Below are 20787 nucleotides of genomic sequence, written 5' to 3'. Positions count from 1 at the left end.
CTATTATTTTTAAAGACTAAAACTTGGGTAGAGCATAGGCCACTTGCTTATTAAACCTGCAAATTACCCAAAGGAATAGCTAATACTGATGATGGCGATAAGGAGGAGGGAGGTAGTATTTATTCAGCACTACTATCAATGCTTTACATAAATTATTTCTTTTAATCCTGAAAATTAAATATACCTATGCCTTAGGTCTGTTGTTTTCCCTATTTTACAAATAAGGTTTAAGAGAACAAAGAGGCTATCCCAAGGTCATTCAGTTGAGAAAAGCTGAAGCCAGATGTGTCAAGTTAGCTGTGAGGGTTACACCCTTAACAACCAGCTTTTCCTGCTTCAAGAATCATGATGTTTTCCATAGACTTCCCCACTAGGGTGCATATGCCATGAGGAACAAGGAATTTATTCCTCTGCTTCCCACCAGTGCTTCTGGTGCTTGGAACAGTACCTGGAACATAGTAGGAACTCAATAATTGCTAAAGAATAGAGTAATGAAAATTTAAGTGTCTAAATCAGTAGAGGATATAAAAACATTAAGAATAGTCATGTATTTGATGTCTAAAATGTTTAGAGGAAATATAGGATAGGGAAGACCTGGCTTGAAAACACTTGGTTTAAAAAATAATCTATATTTGTAGTGAGCTGGAAGCTAACAGGGGGACCCAGTGCTGCACTGTGACTAATAAAAGACTATTGTGATTTTAGAAACCCTTAAAAAATTGTATACATCATATCACATATCACATTTGTTATATTGTGTGCAATTCTGACCTTCACATTTTTAGAAGGGGACAATGATGGTGTAGGGAAACTCAAAGGAGGTAAACTGTATGGTAAGGAAAATGGGAAGTTTTTCAGAAAGAAATGGAGACTTTCAACACGGGCAAGAGAAACATATCGCAACTGTCTTCCAGTATTTGAAGAGCTGCCATGACACAGAGATGAGAACTTGCTCTTTTTCTCTACAAGTCTAAGGTAGATTTTCAGCTCAGCATAAGGAGAAAAATAATGTATCTAACACAACTGTCCAACAACTTTCTACAATAGAGTAGACTTGAAAAATGAAGGTCTATTTCATTATAAATCTTTAACTGATAAGAATAATTATTTATGAAAAAAACTATTAAAAGTATTTCTACATTATATAGAAAACCAGGCTAAATCAGGGGCCTCAAGTCTGGCTGTGTGTTACAATCAACTGAAAGACTGCACGACTATTGATTTTTAAGGGCCCATCCCATTGAATCGTAATCTCTGGGAATGGGGACCTGAGAATTTATACCAAGAATCTAAATTTTGTAATTCCCTCCATGATCCTTGGGAATCACTGAACTAGATGACTTCCAAGTTCTCTTCTAAGTCTCTGATTCAACTGTGCTTAAAACATTGCAGAATATTTTCTTTAATAAATGAGAATTATTTATAATTTGTACAATGAATTTCATCTAAATGTACGTTAGTAGTTCTAAAGTGCCAGCACATCACCTGATATATTAAATAGGTTAAAACTTTTCTTTTAACCTAGTTATTGAAAACTTATTTATGTGTTATGGAAAGAAAAACTTTAGCTGGCCTGTTTCTCAATTATTAAAGTTCCAAATCACTGAAATAAAAATAAATGAGACTTTACCGTACTTAGAAAACCAGTACGATGAAAAATTTGTTTACACCAGGAGGTTTTAGGTCATCCTTCAATCGTTCATCCAGGGAACCAAAGTGCGTATGCGCACGAGCACACACGCATACATATGCGCACACACACTCACGGATGTGACACATGGTAAATGTTGGGCAATTACTCAGATGGAACAAAGGAAACTTTCAGATTCCCTCTCCTTTTAACCTTATATTTTTCTATGCAAGAATCTAGAAACTCAAAGGCATCCAAATATTATTATTTATTATGACATACTCAGCTATTTACTCAAATTTATCAAATTTCTTACCTCTTAAATACATTACTTTAGGCAAAGGTGGTGCTAAGATGACAAGCAAAAAGAAGTATTTTTAAAATATTAACATATTTGAAGAGAACATACTAATTTGGGCTAAATTGTTTCCCTAAGTAAAGAGCTTCTAAAAAGTACACCATGTTGCCATATGAAGGGACTCTATTGCAATAGTGCTATGTTTGTAAATTTTGCCTAATCTACAATTAAATCTGTAAGGCTCTACTGGAATTATTTCGAAAAGAATAATTGAAACCCACTTTAGCAAGTTAATTCAGATTATCTTAATTTCACTTTGCTAGTTCACAAGGTGTCTTTTTTTCATGGTGTTTTCAAATTGAAGTTCACATACATCAAACAAATAATAGCATGATAATTAGAGTTTTCAATATCCAATACACATCATTATTATTTGTCATTATTGTCATTGTCACTATTATAATTGCACATTATAAAAAGAATGGAAGCTTTTCTACAGGAATTATTCACCTGTATTACTTTCTAGGAGTAATTGAATAGTTGACATTGCATTTATATCAAAGTAAAATATGTGATGGTTTGTCTCATTTGTTTTGTTCTTAAGACAAGTGGAGTAATCTTTATTAGGTTCCTTTATTTGGATCCAGAAAGGTTCATAGTTTTATGTAATGTCTAAATGTATACTTTCTTATAACAAGGCTCAAAAGATGGCCAATATTATTAAAGTATTAATTTTCCAAGACCATAGTTATAAGAAAAACTGGGTAGTGAAGTCCTCTTAATTAGCTTGTATTTATATATATAAACTCAATAAGAATCTCAGTGAAAAATATTACTTTTCTTTTTTAACTATTTAATAAGATTTGTCATGTTGAAATAAAGCCCACATTATATTGTCAATATCTAAAGACTGATTAATAACAATTTACCTTAGAGTTTACATAAAACTCTTAACTTCATTGTTTTATACAATCCTCATGACAAGTCCTTTGAAGAGGCAGGTCAGATATTGTTAGTCTACTTAATGCTAAGAAAACATAGTGTCTGAGAAGCCAAGTCATTTATACAAAGTCACTCCGATGAATAGCAAAATTAACACTAGAATCTGGGTCATCTAGGTCTAAATTAGAAGTTATAGTAAAATAAATATTAATGAATAAATTTGAATTTTAAAAAGACATTGGTCTGGTAACCTGGAAGGCCTGTGTCTCAACACTGTTTCTGCCACTGTGTTTGACTGTGGGAACTTTCTCACCTCTTTGTAGAATGGAGTTATTATACCTACCACATAGGGCTGTTTTGAGAGTCAGCAGAGAAAATGGTGAGAAAAACACTCAAATGTGTTTTGTTATGTTTTCTTTCTTCTGTGTTATGCTGCTTCTCACATGTTTTATCCTATTTCTGGTTTCTATGTAATTCGCCTTCATAAGGTAGAGTTTTAAACTTTAGTTAGTTAAATAGCATCAATACTGAAAATTGTGTAACAAGCTTTAGAAACAAAATACTCTGAGTAAAATGACAAAACAAATTGAATGAATGATGACATAAAAAATACACACACAATGCGAAAGACTTAGAATGTATCTTCTCTCACCAAGAATGCCATTCATAATGAATTCAAAGCACTGCCCCGTCACAGACAACACTGACAATAAGGGTAGGTGGGATTTTCCTTACTTCCATGTAATTCCTCATCACAATCCCTGAGGACACTTGGATGGTTTACAGATTTATCTTAGAGCTCTCGTTGCTATTATGCTAACTAACCCTTTGAATCATGGCATTGTTGGTGGGGAAGAAGGTTGTTACATTTGCCAACTGTTCAGTGGCCTACGTGTTGGTAGTCTCAGTCCAGTTCTTAGAGGACAAATGGTAAGAAAACATAGTCTCTAAGAAGCCAAAGACTGGCTCTTTGGATGGAGAAGACAAAGACTCTAGATTCTCTCTTGTCTGCAGAGCTGGTCCATTTAAGTCAATGTTGAAAATCACCAGTGGGATTGGTCCAGGGAAGCTGGACTTATCAATGAATAAAAAGACCTTAAAAACCTATATGAACCATGCAGTTATCTCCCTTTGTCGCTCATGAAACACATTATAAAAGCAGCAGGTTTATTTAAATATTTTTTAAAAACATAAATATTAAAATAAAGATTTAATTATATTGCTCTGGTGACACCATCACTTCAATGAGCCCTCTCCTCTACATCTGACCAGCAGATACTGGTTGACCTGACCACACCTGCAGTCTGGCAGCACATACATGTGTCCTGTCACGACAGCCACAGAATCATGACTTCCAGATGAACAGGTCTGTCTACACATGGTAACTGACAGCAATCTAAAAATATATATATTTGTTCTTATCTTGACTTCTCTTATACTCACAGAGTGGTTGATTATTTGGGCTAAAACTACAGTAAAAAAAAATAGCCTATTCCTGTAACCATGCATTTAGGAAATTATATGATACATCAATTATGTGTATATCACTTCAAAGTAAAAGAGAGGTACTTAATGCACTGAGTTTCCTTAACCCCTCTCAACAAACCACACCAATCACTGAAATCCTCAAAATATGAAGTTCTTTGCTATTGACTTCTGTTTTTATCTCCCAAATACTGGTCTATAAGGGTACAAATCCAAAGTACTTCTGAAAAATAAAAAATTAAAATAAATAAATAAATAAATAAATATAAAAATTAAAAAAATAAGTGCTTCAAATTAAGAGAAGTTGAGTGGGGTTTTGTTTATGGCAAAATTAATATTGCAAGCCAATACTATGTTAGGCATTCTTCTGTAAGTGCGGTGCCTCCTACCCATGAGTCCCTAATTGGAGATTCTTCAGAAGGTGTTTTTCCTACTCAGGCATACACAATGCGTTCAATGGCTCCAGAGTTTCATTAAAGGAATTCTCTCGTTCCCTTCCTTCACATGGAAATGCCATTAACTGTATTAACTTAACTCTCCGAATGTTAGGTTCTTAACCAACAAACAGTGCTTCTCCACCGGGGCGTACTTCGCCAAGCGTCCTTGAAGCTGAAAGACAGCAACGGGGCCGAATGCGTCATAATAGATTCAGAGGAACCCTTTTGTATTTATTGACTTTTTCCTTCAAACATGGTTGTTCCGTTTCTTTCACCACCACCTTCAGCCTTTCAGGTAAATGAAAAGTTCAATTATATGTAAAGCGACAGTTAAATCAGCAGGCCCCTTGTAGGGGTCTGGGCCTCCCCTCCCCGCTCCAATCGCAAGTGTGCTCAACCCATTACAGTTCCCGAGGATGTACATCCAACAGGTCGAGTCCGCCGGCCAGGGTGCATCTTACAGCTTTTACTGCATATGAGACGTCGCAGGCCTGTTCTCAGGAACTGCCAGGCGGACTGGGAATCACAGTCACGGTTAATAGCAGCGAATTGCCAGCTCTTGATGGGTGGGTAGTCACTCCTTTCAGTGGTTGCCCCCTGGGGGAGAAGGTAGAAAAACAGAGGGAGGGAATTAGAGTGACTTTGCACAGCTGAGCAGGTTCATGCCGCTGGATCAGTGGCAAGCATTGGCAGGGCTCCACTCTGGGGAGGCTCAAAACAACCTCACAGTCTCATTTTTACCAATTGGCGCTGCTGTGTCGCCAGTGGTGCCCGGGGATGGGGTGGCAGGCGGGGCAGAGAGGGGAGGGGGACCTGGGAAGGGGAGGAAGGCTGAGCTAAGTTAAACAAACAAAAAGTCCTGATCATACTGGTTAAGCCACCCCAGTTAGCCCTGTGCTACTAATTGTACCAAACTTGCATTTGAAGTTCCCTGGGTGATTAAAGAGTTGGCTCACAAACTCTCTGCATAACCTTAATTTTTTCAAGGTTCTTTGAGTGGAGAATGGCTTATAATAATGATTTTGACTAATACGATTTTTGACATGCAACTTTAATGCTTAACCTTAGTACAACTCCAGAGCATTTCATGTGTACTCAGCTGTAAAGAGTGATGATTTAAAGGGATAATATAAGAAAAAGGTCGTTCTAGAATGAACCTCTAACAAATTGCATAAAGGGAGCTTATTATTCCATGAGTATGGGGATATGCCGCTCTTCTGATCATTTTTCTGCTTGGTTCAAAAAAACTGTTGAGACATGAATGGGAGAAGAAACAGGAAAAATGAAATAGAAATTTGCAAGCAAGGAACGTTCTTTTGATGGTTATGATTTCGTTGCCACTAAAAAGGCTCTACAATAATGTGGTTATTCATCTCCCCTTTTGTTTTGGGTGAAGAATTCGCTCTAACAAGAAAATGCTGTTGTTGGTTGGAGGACTGCCTCCTGGGCCGGACCGCCTTCCCAGCAATCTGGTCCAGTACTACGACGATGAAAAGAAGACATGGAAAATACTCACAAGTGAGTGCCCTTCTTTATTTATTTACCCACCTGTTTATTTCACGTTCGAGCTGTCTTGAGGAATTCGAAGAGCTGGCTAATCAAATTAGACATTTTATTGATTTGTTACCCTTTGGAGGTCTGTTTATGTAGCACTGGGGATTTAGAGGAAAAGACCAAATTAACACTGCAAAGGTGGCCAAGTTGGTAGTTGAATAGGCCTAAATTAAAAGTGGCCTAAAATCACCGCTTGAGTTTGTGTTTCTGTGTGTGCTGAGACAGGGTGGGGGGCAGGTAGCCGTGATCTTCCAAAAGAAATCATTCAGGTTTTTTTTGTTCATTGAGAAGTGAAAGGTTGGCTAACAGCACTAGTAAATGTTCTCACATCAGATTGGTTGTTCAGGTCATTGTTTCAGAATCTAACATTCCTTTTGCTTTTTAGGCATTTTGCTCATTAATCTTTAGTCTGTGGACTTGGTCTTTAGAGAAACACCCCTCTGTTGCTCCCCAGTTTGGACCGACAGATATAGTCGTAGCCTATTGCCAGCTGCATTAAATTGTGCTTGCAAACTTCCACCCAAGATCTTCCCCCTCCCTCCTTAAGGGTGATTGTGTTTTACAACAAACCTCTTGCCTTGGGCGCTGAGATTTGGAACTTATTGTTATATCGGTTATGATTCCCAATCTGACTCAGTCATGGAATCAAAAATCATCGTTTCCTGAGTGCAGCAGGCTGTGTGCATCGGTCCCCTTGTGGGCACAGTGGCTGCACTGGTCAATAAAACTAAATTTTAACTGTCAAAATTGCCCAGAGCTGTATAGATAAAATAATAAATGAGGAATTTTGATCCATAAATCAAAGCCATACAATTTAAAACCGACGAAAGTGAAAGTTAGGTTTTCTTCCTGCATGTGTCTTTTAAGCAGTTATATATTTTATCAGTTAAAAAAAAAATTCTTTTCCTTTCCTTTTACTGAAAGCCCTTTAAAATAATAGAAACTGGACAACAGTTTGCCCATAAGAGCAGAGGAGGAGCAAAGACATGTGAGGTGGTGCTTGAAATAATACATTTCAGAGCTGGCTTACCCCAGCGAAACCTGCGGTAGCATTGTCCAGGAACTGCAACGAGAAAGCTCCCCGGACACCCATACACTACGGTTTTGTAAAGAAGTGGTGGAATGGTAGCAGCAAGATTAAAGAGAAGGGAGGAAGACAAATAAGTTAGAGGTGCCTTAAAATGATTTTTAATCTGTTGTTTTTGACAAAAATCGCAACTTAAATACCTGAATGCATGGCCAAGCTGCATTGTAAAGATTCATCAGAAACTGAAGCTAAAGCAAAACCAAAGAATTCATTTTCTAACACTTGATCAATAGAGAGAAAGTCTACATTCAATGAGACACTAATACCAGGAGGAGGAGAGAAAAAGGCCAAAAGATTCTCAAAGAGAGATGACAGAGAAACAGGCTAAGGGACAGGGAAATATTAGACCCTAGCAATAAATGATATTCATTTACTAATCCATCTTGTTTTCCCAAATAGGGCAGGCCAGGTCCAATGTGCTATTTGTTTGAAGCCCTTCATTAAAGGCAAAAAGATTAATTAAAGTAGTATGAACAGTACCTAAGAAAAGTCTTCTGTTCATTTTGAACCATGTTCTGAGACGGGGTGATCAGCTTATTGTCCGAACTGGGACACTTTAAAGCATGAAATTAATTACGCTGGGACAACAGGTATGAACTGGGACATATAGTCATCCTACTCAATTTTTTTACATTGCCTGATGTAACTCTTTACTTAGAGGGATGTAGTAAGAAAGCATGAACTTGAATCAGTCACACTGGGTTCAAACTTATGTCTATGACATTGAGCAAGTCATATACACATCTCCAGTCATGGGTACTTCATTTAATCATCGTAATTTGAGTATTTTTTAAAATAAAATTGTGTTTATAAATCATTTAGCACATAAAATGAACTCAATAAATTTCAGGGACTGTTGCTATTATTGTAACAGCCATACCAATATTAGCACAAGGACTGCACAGACCTTGATACCTTAGAGGCATCAATCAACTCAAGCTCTCCATAGAGAAGGGGAAAAAAATTGCACTACAACAGACACACTTGGACCCACTGCTCCAAAGTAGGGAACCTGTTTTCCATAGTTTTATATGTCAGAAGTAATAATCTACTAAGAAGTAAAGATAAATGAGTATCTGTTGACTCCATTCACCACATTTGAAATTGAAGGAAATAAAGACATTAATGTATAGAGAAGTTCTTATCATGTGAACATATTCAAAGATCTTAAACAGTTTTCTATACTCAGGCATAATCATAGCTTTGAAATAAATGTCTACTCTACTCATACTCTATTTCAGTGAGACTTGTACTTTAAAAAATGGAGTTTATTACCTGCTGGGTTGTGACAACAAGGCCCGATGCGAAGGCATATTTTTCAGGTTTGTTGGAGAAATATAGACAGTTTATCTGGGTGATTTCTGCTGTTGGTTTGAGTTTTTTAATTAAGGCATCGTATGTGGCTACGTCGACTAAATAAATGTAAATGAAAGGTTTTTAAGCTATTTGGACCATCTAGTAATAAATGAAGAAATGTTTCTTATTGGAATAAGAAAATATCCAAATTCTCCCCAAATCCAAAGAAACACTAGAGATTCCACAGCTTCCCAGTGCCATTGCTTTGACCCAGAACAGCTGCTTAGCTACTTTGCAGGGAGGAGAGGATGAACAGCTAATGCCAGGAGACAGCTCCTGGTTTGGGGTCTGCTTGTTTATTGAATGACAGTCTCCATACAAACTAACAAATAAGCTAACACACAAAATCCCGAGGTTAGCTAGAGCTTCTGAATCTTAGAATCCTTTGCCCACTTGGCCTGAGCAAACATTTCACAGCCTGTGGCACAGACATGCTCCTTTTAGAAAGAGGCAGGAGCACAAATACCCCCTTGTGGAAGCCGTGCTACTCACACGCATTATAGAATTAAAGGGAAGGTCAGTCAGAATTTTCCTTAGGTCTTGTTCCTGTTGTGTTATTTATATTTTAGGAACACTCTAATAATAATAGACACTTAAATAATAATAAATTGAATAGAGTAGAGGTGAATGGAAGTGAAAAAGTAGGTCTGCATTAACAAAAAGAAAACAAAATTCCTCAGTCAACCAACCAGTGGTTTGATCTACCCAAACAACAAAAAGAGCAATTATTCTCACTGAAAAGGCTGTTTCGGTAGCACGCTGGCACAGACTGCGTATTTGTCTTCCTCTTTGGAAAAATCATTTAATATAACATTATAAAATTGATCTTAAGCATAGTGACAGAGCTCCCCAGTCTCTTTCAGAAAAAGTATTGAAAAAATAACATGTAAAAATGACTGTAAAGTCCTTTTATAAGTGTGAAGTGTTAAGTAATAACAATAAAGTTGGCATTGTTGTTCTCTTGCCTGTTAATAATAAAAGGGAAGTTGAAATGCACTTTCATTCATTTTTATTTTACAGTACTGCTTTTCTTGCATTTCTCACGCCTGCACGCAGTCTCCTGTTTCATTCTTAACTTATTAGAAAGCAGTACAGGAGGCTTGAATACTAAAATGGCCAATGCAAAAAAAATATGCCTCCTGCACATTGCAGGCCCTAAATTCTTAGTGCCAATATCAAACAAAATTTCCCCAGCTACTGTGTATTTTTGTAATGTATTTCTTACTTATCAAAGTTTTTATAAAGGCCAAGTGTGGGAAGCAGCTTACATTCCTCCCCAAGAGAGCACTGAGGAGCTGTCATTTCTATTTACTTTCTAAGTGTTCCCCAGGACCTGACTTCCTTTAGCCTTCATTTCCGATAAGAGACTCTACTTATTAGGTGTTTCTTATTGCTTTCTGTGAGCAATGACAGGAGAAAGGATTTCAAAATACAGATTTACCCTTCTATGTGCCAACAATGACTTCCCACTAATAATGTTAGAATGAAGATTGGAAGAGCTGAGTTAGAAAGGCTTGTTCCTCCTTTTGGCCATGGTAAGTTCCCTTTGTTACAGGGAGGGAAGATGCCTTTTATCCCCCTTTCTTTCCTTTGATTTGCAATTCTGTCTTCTATTAGTAGTGCAAGGATTTGGGAACTAGCATTTTTAAATCATAGGAAATAAAGGAAACCATTATGCAGAGGTTTTTGGGGTTGTCCCTTCTGGTTCCTGGAATGTATTTAACTTGATCACCTTTATTTAGGAAAGTTGTGGGAGCTCTGGGGGTCACTGATTGGTTTTAAGAGAGCCACAAAGATCAGAGGCTGGTGCACTCTTCATACTTTTTTAAAAATATACTTTCCATAAGTTTTGAAGGAATAGTACAAAGAGAACAAATCTTATATAAGACATTGAGCTTCAGTTCCAAAAGATAAATACAGGTTTGATCACATCTAATATCTGAGCAATGGAGAATGGCTTAATTACTGCCTACTTGGGGAATAGTAAACCTGCACACTGATACATTCAATTGGACTTCTTTTCTTGGCCCTTCTGTTTCTTGATTTCATTTCATTTCTTTTCTTTGAGGATGTATTGGGGGGAAAGTCAAGTTAATCAAAAGCTAATAATCATTTCTTATGATTATTTGTTTAGAAGGAAATAAAAAGTAAGTTCAATTGAGGTTTTTATGCCTGTAGGTTTCCTTTGCTCATATTATCTTTATTAACAGAACCAAAACCCACAAATTATTTAATTTAATTTCTAGACAGGTAGGTAGAATCCATAAATAGTGCACTTCTCACTGCAGGAGAACATCAGAAAACAATGAGGTGCTTCCAGAATGACTCTGAAAATGCCTGGGCAAGATTTCGACTTATTTACAGACATCTTTCCTTCATGTCCAAAGCAATTATTGAATACCCCCTCTGTGCTGGATGGTAGGACACGCATAATAAGGTCATCTTTCTTCTTAAGAACCTAAGGAGTCAATTGCAATACGGTGGGCTAAGAGAGAAGTAGGGGAAGTTCATGCTATAGGAGTACATAAAGGGGCCCTAATCTACACATGGGAGGTCAGGGAAGCTTTCCTAGAAGTGACCTTCTGGCAAAGAGGCAAAGAGGCAGACAAGAAAGTACTTTAGCCCTGCTGGGTATGTCTCAGCAGTTGAGCATCGACCTATGATCCAGGAGATGTCAGTTCAATTCCCGGTCAGGGTACATGCCTGGGTTGGGCTTGATCCCCAGTCAGGGTCATGCAGGAGGCAGCCCAATCAATGATAACTCTCTCATCATTGATGTTTCTATTTCTCTCTCTCCTTCTGCCTCCCCCTTCCTCTCTCTGAAATCAATAAAGATATATATATATATATTATTTTTTTTTTTTTAAAAAAAAGGAAAGTATTTTAGTAACAGTCTGGTACTGGGAATGCCGAAAGGCAAGAGAGAATTGGTGCCTTCTAGAAACTGACGTGAAATTGTCTATCTATAGTCAGAGGCTGGGGAAGTATGTGGCGGGGCTAGAGGTAACCAAGAACCATATTATATGGGACTTTTCCAAGGAATTGTTAAGACAGGTTTAAGAATTAAGAACTGAGAGTAGAGATTACCCCTCTAATTTTTGTTTTCCATGTTAGTGAAAACATAGTGATCTAAAGTTGTTGTGTTATTTTTACAGTAGCATGGTAGTTGCTCTCTCTTAGCTTGGAACTTTTTATTTTAGTTCATGGAGTAATTGTTTCCATGACTTTGGACAAAGAAGAAGGAGAGAGAATTGTGTTTGGACTTTTTAAATATGTTAGCATCTAATTTTACCTTCAATGAGCTCAATTCTAATTTGAGATACATGGCTACACATTGCTATATATCTTGGATTATTTGCTACTGTGCTTCCACGCACCAGTGCTTTAGTGGATTTTTCATAGATTTTTTTAAATGTGTGTGCTGGTCATTCCAAATACTGTATTTTAAATAAGCTGGTACCTAGAAAAAACAGTTGACTTTATTTCTAATGTACATCTCCCTTGGATATAGCAATTGCGCTTTCTCCAGAGACTAACATGTGTACAGATCATTTTGATGCCTCTTTGACACACGTGCTGTGGTATTTGCTACTGAGTCTGGCATGAAGAAGGTGTGAGTTATATGGGCCGCTTGAATTTGCTCCGTGTCGCTCCTAGGCAAATTGCAGACTGAGTTTGGCAAACCGTTGAATGTAAGTACTGAAAGATTAAATGATCTCCTTGCCCAGCCCTCTCACTTTACACATTCATTTCATTCATTCAACAAATATAATTGATACCTTCTAGGTAGCAGGCATTGTTCTAAATACAGAGGATGCAACACTGAGTCAAAGCAAGGATCGTCATACCTCATTAATCTCAGAGTTTAGTGGGGGAACCAACATTAATAAACAGTTCCAGATAGTGCTATGTAACGAAAAAACGTGATAGTGCTCTAAAGAAAGGGTATAAAGTATATAAGATATTGTAATGGGGCAACCTGCCCTAGTCTAAGAGTCATGGAGAATATCACCAATGAAGTGGCATTTAAGCTGAGAACTTAAGGCTGAGAAGGAGTTAGCCAGGTGCCCAGGTGGAGACGTGAAAGGAGATTGCTCCAGGTTAGTTAATAGAAAGACCCTGTAGAAAGAAGGTACATGACTGAACTCACCAGACCATGTAGGCACTTCTGTGGTAGGTTCACAATTTGAAGTGACTGGAAGAAAGGTGGTATCATACTCAGAGTCACACAATGATTTAATATCAGAATGAGGAACAGAACACTAGTCTCTGTATTTCCATCAAACAGAGCTGCCTCACACACCACAGCAATCTGTCTCACCAACAAGTGCCATTAGCCAGAAGTCCAAACTAATGAATGGGATTTTATCTGTACTGACCCATTTCACCCATGAAAATATAAGTGGATCCAACGTACTTAGCATAGTACCACATTCATAGATTAGAACTAGTATAGATTAATGGAATGAATATCCTACCCGTAGTGGTCAAGAATATAATCTTGGTGATATATCGTTTGATTGTGTAAGTGATAAAATTTGTGGTTATGATTGACAAGCCATAATTCAATGCAGATTTCTTGACAATTTACCTCTGTCTTTAAAACAGTGTCAAAAATGAAACCACACATACACACACACATGTACATACACTTACACACACAGAGCAACATCTTTCGAGACAGATAGCTCTGAATTAAAATACATTTCCCCACATTTGTGAGATTTGGGCAGGCTGCTTTCTCTTTGATTCTCTCATCTGCTAAGTGAGTGTAATTCCTCTTAGAGTTACTGTGAGATTTAAATAAAACAATGCAAATAAAGCTCTAGGCTTATTATCTGGAATACAGTTGTTTCTCACTAAAGTTTTATTCTATTTTAGTCTATTTTGCTGTCTTTTATAACCAAACAGAGCAAACCAAAAGATTGAATCTTATATTCTGCTCTTATCATCAAGGGTTTGAGAAAGAAGACATACCTTTGATTCAGAATGAAATTTCTATTTCTAGCATGGAGCTTATGTGTATCAGTCAGGATGGGCTAGGTTATGCTATGGTGACAGACAGCTCCAAAATCTCAGGGGCTTAAACCAACAAAAAAATGTGTTTTTCACTCATGCTACATGACCAGCATAGGTTGTCAGAGGGCATCTGTCTGTCAGAGTCATTCAGGGGTCCAGGCCTATGGGGCTCCATCTTAACCATAATTCTACCATCAATGCAGCAGGGGGAAGACTGTGCTGCAGCATCTTGCACTGGCAATTAAAAGTGACATTTATCAAGTCTGCTCGGTCACAGGACCACACCCCATTTCAAGGGGACAGGGAAGTGTAAACTTACAAGGATTCAGGAAGAGGAGATTTGGTGAACAACACAATGTGCCTTCCATAATCTGTCCTGCTGGACATCAGATATTCCATGCACTCTCCATACCATGCTCAAAGTGCACTCATTCCTCTGAAGGGGAGATCATCCCAAATCATTAAGCTCAGTGTCAATCTCTGGGCGGTGGACCATTATCCCAGCATCAGGTTCATTTGATCTGGAAACAAACTAAAACCCAAATTATCTGGTCCCCTCACACATAATGCACAGTCGTGGATTGAGGACATGATCAGCACAATAAACACTTTAATTTGGAAAGAGCATAGCGATCTGGCAATTCCACCAAGTAGACATTTTGAATAGTGCTTACCCAAGGTTGATTGGGGCCTTCTCTAATTCTGCTCATTGCCCTTGGTTCTCCCCGGTCCCTGGTTCCACCTTGCAGGAGATTCCTCTTTGCCATAATGCCTAAATAAGTAAACCTGAGAATATGTTCTTCCAGGGAGTGGAAGAATTTTCTAAGTACATGTCATGTCTTTAGACATTTAGGGGACAATGGTTATTTTAAGTCTCTAATTGTCACAGTCTCTATTAGCTGTCTTTTTATGTATTCATCCACTCTATGGTAATACTTATTTCTAATATACTTCTTAGATTGCTTTTTCCTTTGCTTTCTTGTTCCCATAACCCCCTAGACTATATTTGTATATCTACCAGGCTTTAATGGAACAGCTCCTTTTTTACTCTTTTCCCTGAGTTAAAAAAGTTTATAGGTATCTCACCCTTCATTGAAACTTTCTTCTAAGACACTCTAACAGGGAAATTACTTTGAAAGCCATATCTTTCACTTTGTCAGTAAGTCTAGTTTCATTTAACCTTTTTTGCTCAAAATTCTCACTTTTGTGTATGATACATAAAACTAAAATCTTTTACCCAGTGAGATTGAAAAACATTGCTCTTCCAATACAGCACACTACTGGATTTTTGGACTGTTTCCTTTCAATCCTGCTTATAAATGAGCCAGATTTTTGTGAGATCATCTCTTTTTTGTAGATTTTGCCAAGTGCAGCCAACAGCAAACAATACGCACTATCAACGTTCTGTTTTCCAATCTCTTCCCTTGGAAGTGGAAGTTCACTAAATAACTGATTTGCCATCCAAGTAAGGACAAACCACAGGTTACCAAGTGGTTTTCCATGCCGTAATGTGCACTTCCATCTTTCTACCCTACAAAATCAATTTCCTTGTCATCAGCCACTGGGCGCGCTCGGTACCAATGCCTGTTTCAGTCAGATTAGGCTAAACTAGGTTAGGTGGTCATAACAACAGTCGCCAAATCTTAGTGACTCTATAGTAAATATTTATTTCTTTTAATGTCACATGTCCATGGTAGGTTAGCTAGGGTCTCTGTTCCACATCTTCTCACTCCAATACTTGGAATCATGGAAACTCCAGGATTTGGCATGTCATTTTTGCCATGTCATGGGAAAGGACAATTTCACACTGGCTCTATGAGCTTCTACCCTGAATTAACATATTTCATTGTCAAAAACAAATCATTTGGCCACACCTAACCTCATAGTGGGTAGAGAAGTGCAATCTTCCCAAATTCTCAGAAGTTAGGGTAACCAAAATATTTGTTTAGTAGCCCTAATCATTACAACAGTGCACCCTATGTTCCTATAAATATTTGGTTCACTCCTATTGTCACATGTGAAATATTCTCACTCCTCCATTGAGCAGTTATTAGGCAGAGGAGATGGTTGCTCCCTGCATCTTTATATATCTTTAGTGTGACTCTATTGCCAGGACTAGTCTTTGTTCACAGAAGATTAGATGCCTCTACATTAAAGAAAAAGTTTAAAAATGCATTTCAAATATTATTATAATGCACTTGGAGTGGAATTTCTCAAATTTTGACTCCCCTCAAGTAGTTTATGTGTGAGTTTATATAATTTCACTATTTTTACTGTTTATTATGCATAAACTTATGCATCTATAATATAGTTGTGCAAATATGTATACAGATGTAAATTATGTAGATACATATAACTCCCATAGAACAGAATGGATTTTATCATTTAGAGTCACCTCATTAAAAAAGAATTGAAATAACTTTCAAAATTACAACAAAAATATGAAAATATAATTGGGTTAAGTAATTGTTATATGCAAACATCTTTATCAAAATAAAGGAGTAATTAAGGCAAAGTGCAAATAAGCACACTGTTCTTTCTCAGATCCATGGGATGACTCTAAGTGAGTTAGGAACCAGATCTGTTTTTATGACTATTTGTCCAGTTAGAAATTTTGGTTTGTGTATCATACACAAAATGAGGCCATTACTGGGGAATGGCCACTCTATGACTACACCTTTATATTTATTAATTATATTGCTCTTGATGGAGCAAACAGTTGTGCTTCTTAGAAGATGCCTTCAGAGCCTGGCCACGTGCAGCTGGCCTTAAAGATGGTTTTACGAGAGGGGAGTGCTGAGCAGGCACTTTCTTACCTCTCTGTCTGGATGTCCAGGCAAACTACCGCTTCTGACAGTGGGTGCTAATTATTAAGCCTACTGACATGCTTTCTTTGGTCATTAAGTCTTAATTTCCTTTTTAAAAAAATATAAGATTGAATTCCAGTTATTTAGCTAGAACAATAATCATTGTGAGTTTCAAAGACCGAAATCTTCCCACATTTTTATGTTGAGAACGCAAAGCACTTTCAGAAAACCCTACTGCTAAGGCAATGATGTATCACTTTCACTTTCATTATATGTTTTTAATCAGAGCGTGACTTCACACTAGACAAAGCGACGCTTTATGCATGGTCTCACTTGTTTTTGCTAAAATCTTTTGACATGATTAATTTTACTTTAATGCTTTTGTCTTGTTGTAATGGTAAGGATGATGGGTATAAACCAGGCAAAAATACATGCTTTTCTATTATAATGCCTCTGAGCATTAAAAATATCTTAGATGAAAAGGGGGAAAAATCACAGGAGACTGGTCTGACTGGAATTAAATTTCTTGCTACCTGAACACAGAGTACATGAGATTTAAAAAAATGATTCAGTCATTGTTTTTAGTTTTATTTTTGGTATTTTTTATAGCAATTTATTCATCTGTATGATTAGATCTGAAGAGGAGGAGAGATTGCAGCTCACGGATTTCTTGATCTCATTTGTCGCTTTGTAGCGTTTACCTCCTTCACAGTATTAAGGGACCAAAATATTAACCAATTCAATCCGAGGCGTATCTGGACCAGATCAAGGTAAAGCCAGCCATACTTCTCCATGGTGATGCCTGGCACTGGATATAGGTTAGTTTTCAGCTGTTCTAATTTTCAGTCTACAAGAATTGAATACAATATCCCTTGTTCAAATTACAGAAGAGCAGTGATGTAGACAACTCTAAGAAGAAAACAAAAGCCCATTCAACAAGTGAGACCTGCCTTGTGAGCAGCTGTCCAGGCATTGGCTCTGCCATATTCACTTTTTCTTTTCTTTAGATAAAAGGAGTAGCTTGCCCATGTTACAAAAGTATGAGACCTTCCTTTTTTCTACATGACCTGTCTCCCTATTTTACTTGCTTCCTAAATAAATCCTATCATAACAAAAATATCATGTAGCAGCGTCCAATAGAACTTTATGCAATGATGGAAATGTCCTATATCTGCACCGTCCAATAGGGCAAGCCGCTGGCTACGCGTGGCTATTGAGTACTTGAAATGTGGCTAGTAGGAGAGAAACCGAATTTCTAATTTTATTTCATTTCAATAAATTTACATGTAAATAACCCCTGTAACCAGTGGATTCTGATTTAACAGCACAGCTCCGTGTGGCAGAAAGCTGTGTGGTACGTTCGCATTCACTTAGGAGCGCTGTCTGCCGCCCCCTCCCTGCTGGCCCAAACCCAGTCCCCTGTGGGCAGGGAAGGACCTAGGCGGCCCCATGAAATAACTAAATTCAAAGAGCACCCAGGGGACCACGCCTACGCTCTCTCCTAGGTCCTAGGGTTTCACCTTCTGCTTTCTCATTCTCTCCTTCCACGAGTCCCTATTATTTCATCCCGTTTACCCAGTGTTGTAGTCATTTTCTGTGGCTGCCATAACAAAGTACCGAAAACTGGGTGGCTTAAAGCAACAAAAATGTATTCTCTCACAGTTCTGTAGGCTTGAAGTTCAAAATCCAAGGCAACCCTTGGTATTCCTTCATTTGTAGCTTCATCACTCCAGTCTCTGACTTGTCTTCACATGACCTTTTTCCCTGTGTCACTCTTCTGTGTCTCTGTTTCTAAATCTTCCTCTCATTTCTCTTATAAAGAAATCCGTCTTTGGCTTTAGAGCCCATCCTAATCCCGTATAACATCATTTTAACTTGAGTACATCTGCAAAGACCCTATTTCCAAATAAATTCACTTTCACAGGTGCTGGGGGTTAGGATTTAAACATATGTGTTGGGGTGGAGGACACAATTCAGCTCACTGTACCTAGCAAATGACACACATAAGGAAGAAACATAGTGAAACAAATAGCAATTAGACATCGTGTGTGCAGCACACATTCTAGGCACTTCATTTGCATTTATTCATTTAATTCTTAAAACAACACTCTATAGTATTAGGAACTATGATTGTTTCTACTTCAAATGAAGAAATGGAGGCACAGAGACATTAAGTAATTTGCTCAAGGTTGCACAGATGGTAAGTGACAGAGCCCAAATGTGTACCCAAATGAAGCTCCAGAGCCTGCCCTCCTATCTGTTTCTCATTTCTATAGTATTAACAGAGTGCATATCATAAACAGAGTTAAAGGTAAAGCAAGATTAGATGAGCTACTTCAGCTTTTTATGCAGAATAAAATGGAATATCCTCTACACAAATGGAATATATTAATACCCTAATAAACATGTTTATTTGTTGAACCTTCCACTAGCCCCTTTGTTATTAATTGAGGATTAAGGAAGAGCATTGTATTGGCTTATTTCTAGGTGAAAATTATTTTAGAATGAGGTGATCTTTCTTCTAGGGGACTTGAAAATCCTGCCGCTGCTTTCTGTGTGTACCTCCTCACTTGCAAAAGGCATAATTATAAAACCTGTGTGCCAAGACATGATTTTTAAAGAGAAGAAAGCTGTGTATTTATGTTCTTTCTGTCGCCTGATTTATCTTGCACAAATGGCTGCAAGGTACTCCTCCGTCTGTGGTACCTGGGTAAACCCCACACCTCTGTTTCCTGTTCATTCATAAATTTACCTGAAGTTCTCCATTACCATAGTCATTAAATTTACCAAATATCAGCGGCTTCTCTTATGTGAGCATAAACGTTTCCTAGGATTAAATTATTTCCTCCACTTTAAAGCTTTCATTTTTTTAAAGTGATAAAGTATCCTTTTTTGTCTTTATTCTTGTCAAAAACCCAAGTCATTTTCCCCATGTGCAGATGAATTAAGGAGAAGTCAATGGCTATTTACTTTCAATCTTATTCTTAAATTTGAAGGCTTGATACCCTATATTGTGTTTGTTACAAATACATGTAAATAGGTTGTTAAATCTAATTCAGAAAACAATCCAGGATGGTTCTCATAATTCATAGGTATCTCTAATGTCCAGTTCACTTGCTAATCTCAGCTTTGGGCTTTCATCTTTCATGCCTTGCCCCAGTGTCACTCTTGAATTCAAAGCTTGAGTAGACATGGGCGCGAGATGAAACCGAAGGATGGAGCCACCATGTACTTTCGAAGATAGAACAACCTTCCTTGATCTTTGGAAAATGTTTAAGTTTCCCATACTCTGTTTTTTTAAAAAGAAGAAAACAGAAACATAAAATACGTATCTCTTTAAGAAGCAGCTTTTGTTTCCTTAACCAAATAAAGTTTAGTCATTTACCAATACGATAGTCGACGCCTGGTTCTATCATGGTATGAGGGACGTCAAGGATGAGAGTCCAGCTCCTTTTACAGCTCAGCTGGCTTCATAGAGAGAATTCTTTTTCCAGGCCTCACACCAGCTGCACCCCACCCAGTTCCATATAAGCATCTGTGACTGTTGATAAAGAAAACCCATTGAAAGAATGAATGGAACAGAGCAAATCCATTAACACTCCTGGAAAATAACAGGACATTTATTTTTCCTAGAAGTAGGTTAGCAGCATTATCCTCATCCATGTTGCTTCCTTAAGCAGAACTGATGGGGGCAGGGAGAGCGCATAGCAGTGCTCCCAGGTCTTCTGCGTTTGCTTGTTTGCAGAGCATAATATGCCACTTGACAGAATGCAAACACATGAATATCAACATATTTCCCAGAATAGGTAAATAAACAGCATTTAAAAAAGACATTTTCTTTTGAGAAAAATGAGTTAGTAGCAATTGTCTTTCCAGGAGTCAGCAAACTTTTTTTCATAAAGGACCAGATGGTAAATATTTTGGGCTTTGCGGCCATAAGGTCCTCATCACAACTACTGAACTCTACCATTGTAGCATAAAAGCAGCCCCAGACGATGTAAATGAATAAGAATGGCTTTATTTATTAAAAAACAACAACAAACTTTTAAAGACTTTATTTATATAAAGATGTGGAGGGTTGGATTTGACCTGCAGGCTGTAGTCTGTCAACCCTTGTGCTCTAACCTAAGGGCATATCTATTTTATTCACAAATCACACCACTTGATAGTAA

The 20787-nt window shown here is 37.6% G+C and overlaps 1 protein-coding gene across 1 annotated transcript in view; it reads left to right on the top strand.

The window, feature by feature from the left end:
• Nucleotides 1–20787, top strand: part of KLHL14 (kelch like family member 14) — an 89276-nt gene that overhangs the window by 20973 nt on the left and 47516 nt on the right. The window contains exon 2 of the mRNA XM_016195940.2: nucleotides 6189–6310. Within this exon, the coding sequence (XP_016051426.2) occupies nucleotides 6189–6310 (122 nt within the window). The remainder of the gene's footprint in view (nucleotides 1–6188; nucleotides 6311–20787) is intronic.

This window comes from Miniopterus natalensis, chromosome 7, assembly GCF_054644295.1.
Source record: "Miniopterus natalensis isolate mMinNat1 chromosome 7, mMinNat1.hap1, whole genome shotgun sequence".
Taxonomy (NCBI): domain Eukaryota; kingdom Metazoa; phylum Chordata; class Mammalia; order Chiroptera; family Miniopteridae; genus Miniopterus; species Miniopterus natalensis.
Note: the sequence above shows the minus strand (reverse complement) of the source record. Positions and strands in the feature narration are given on the sequence as shown.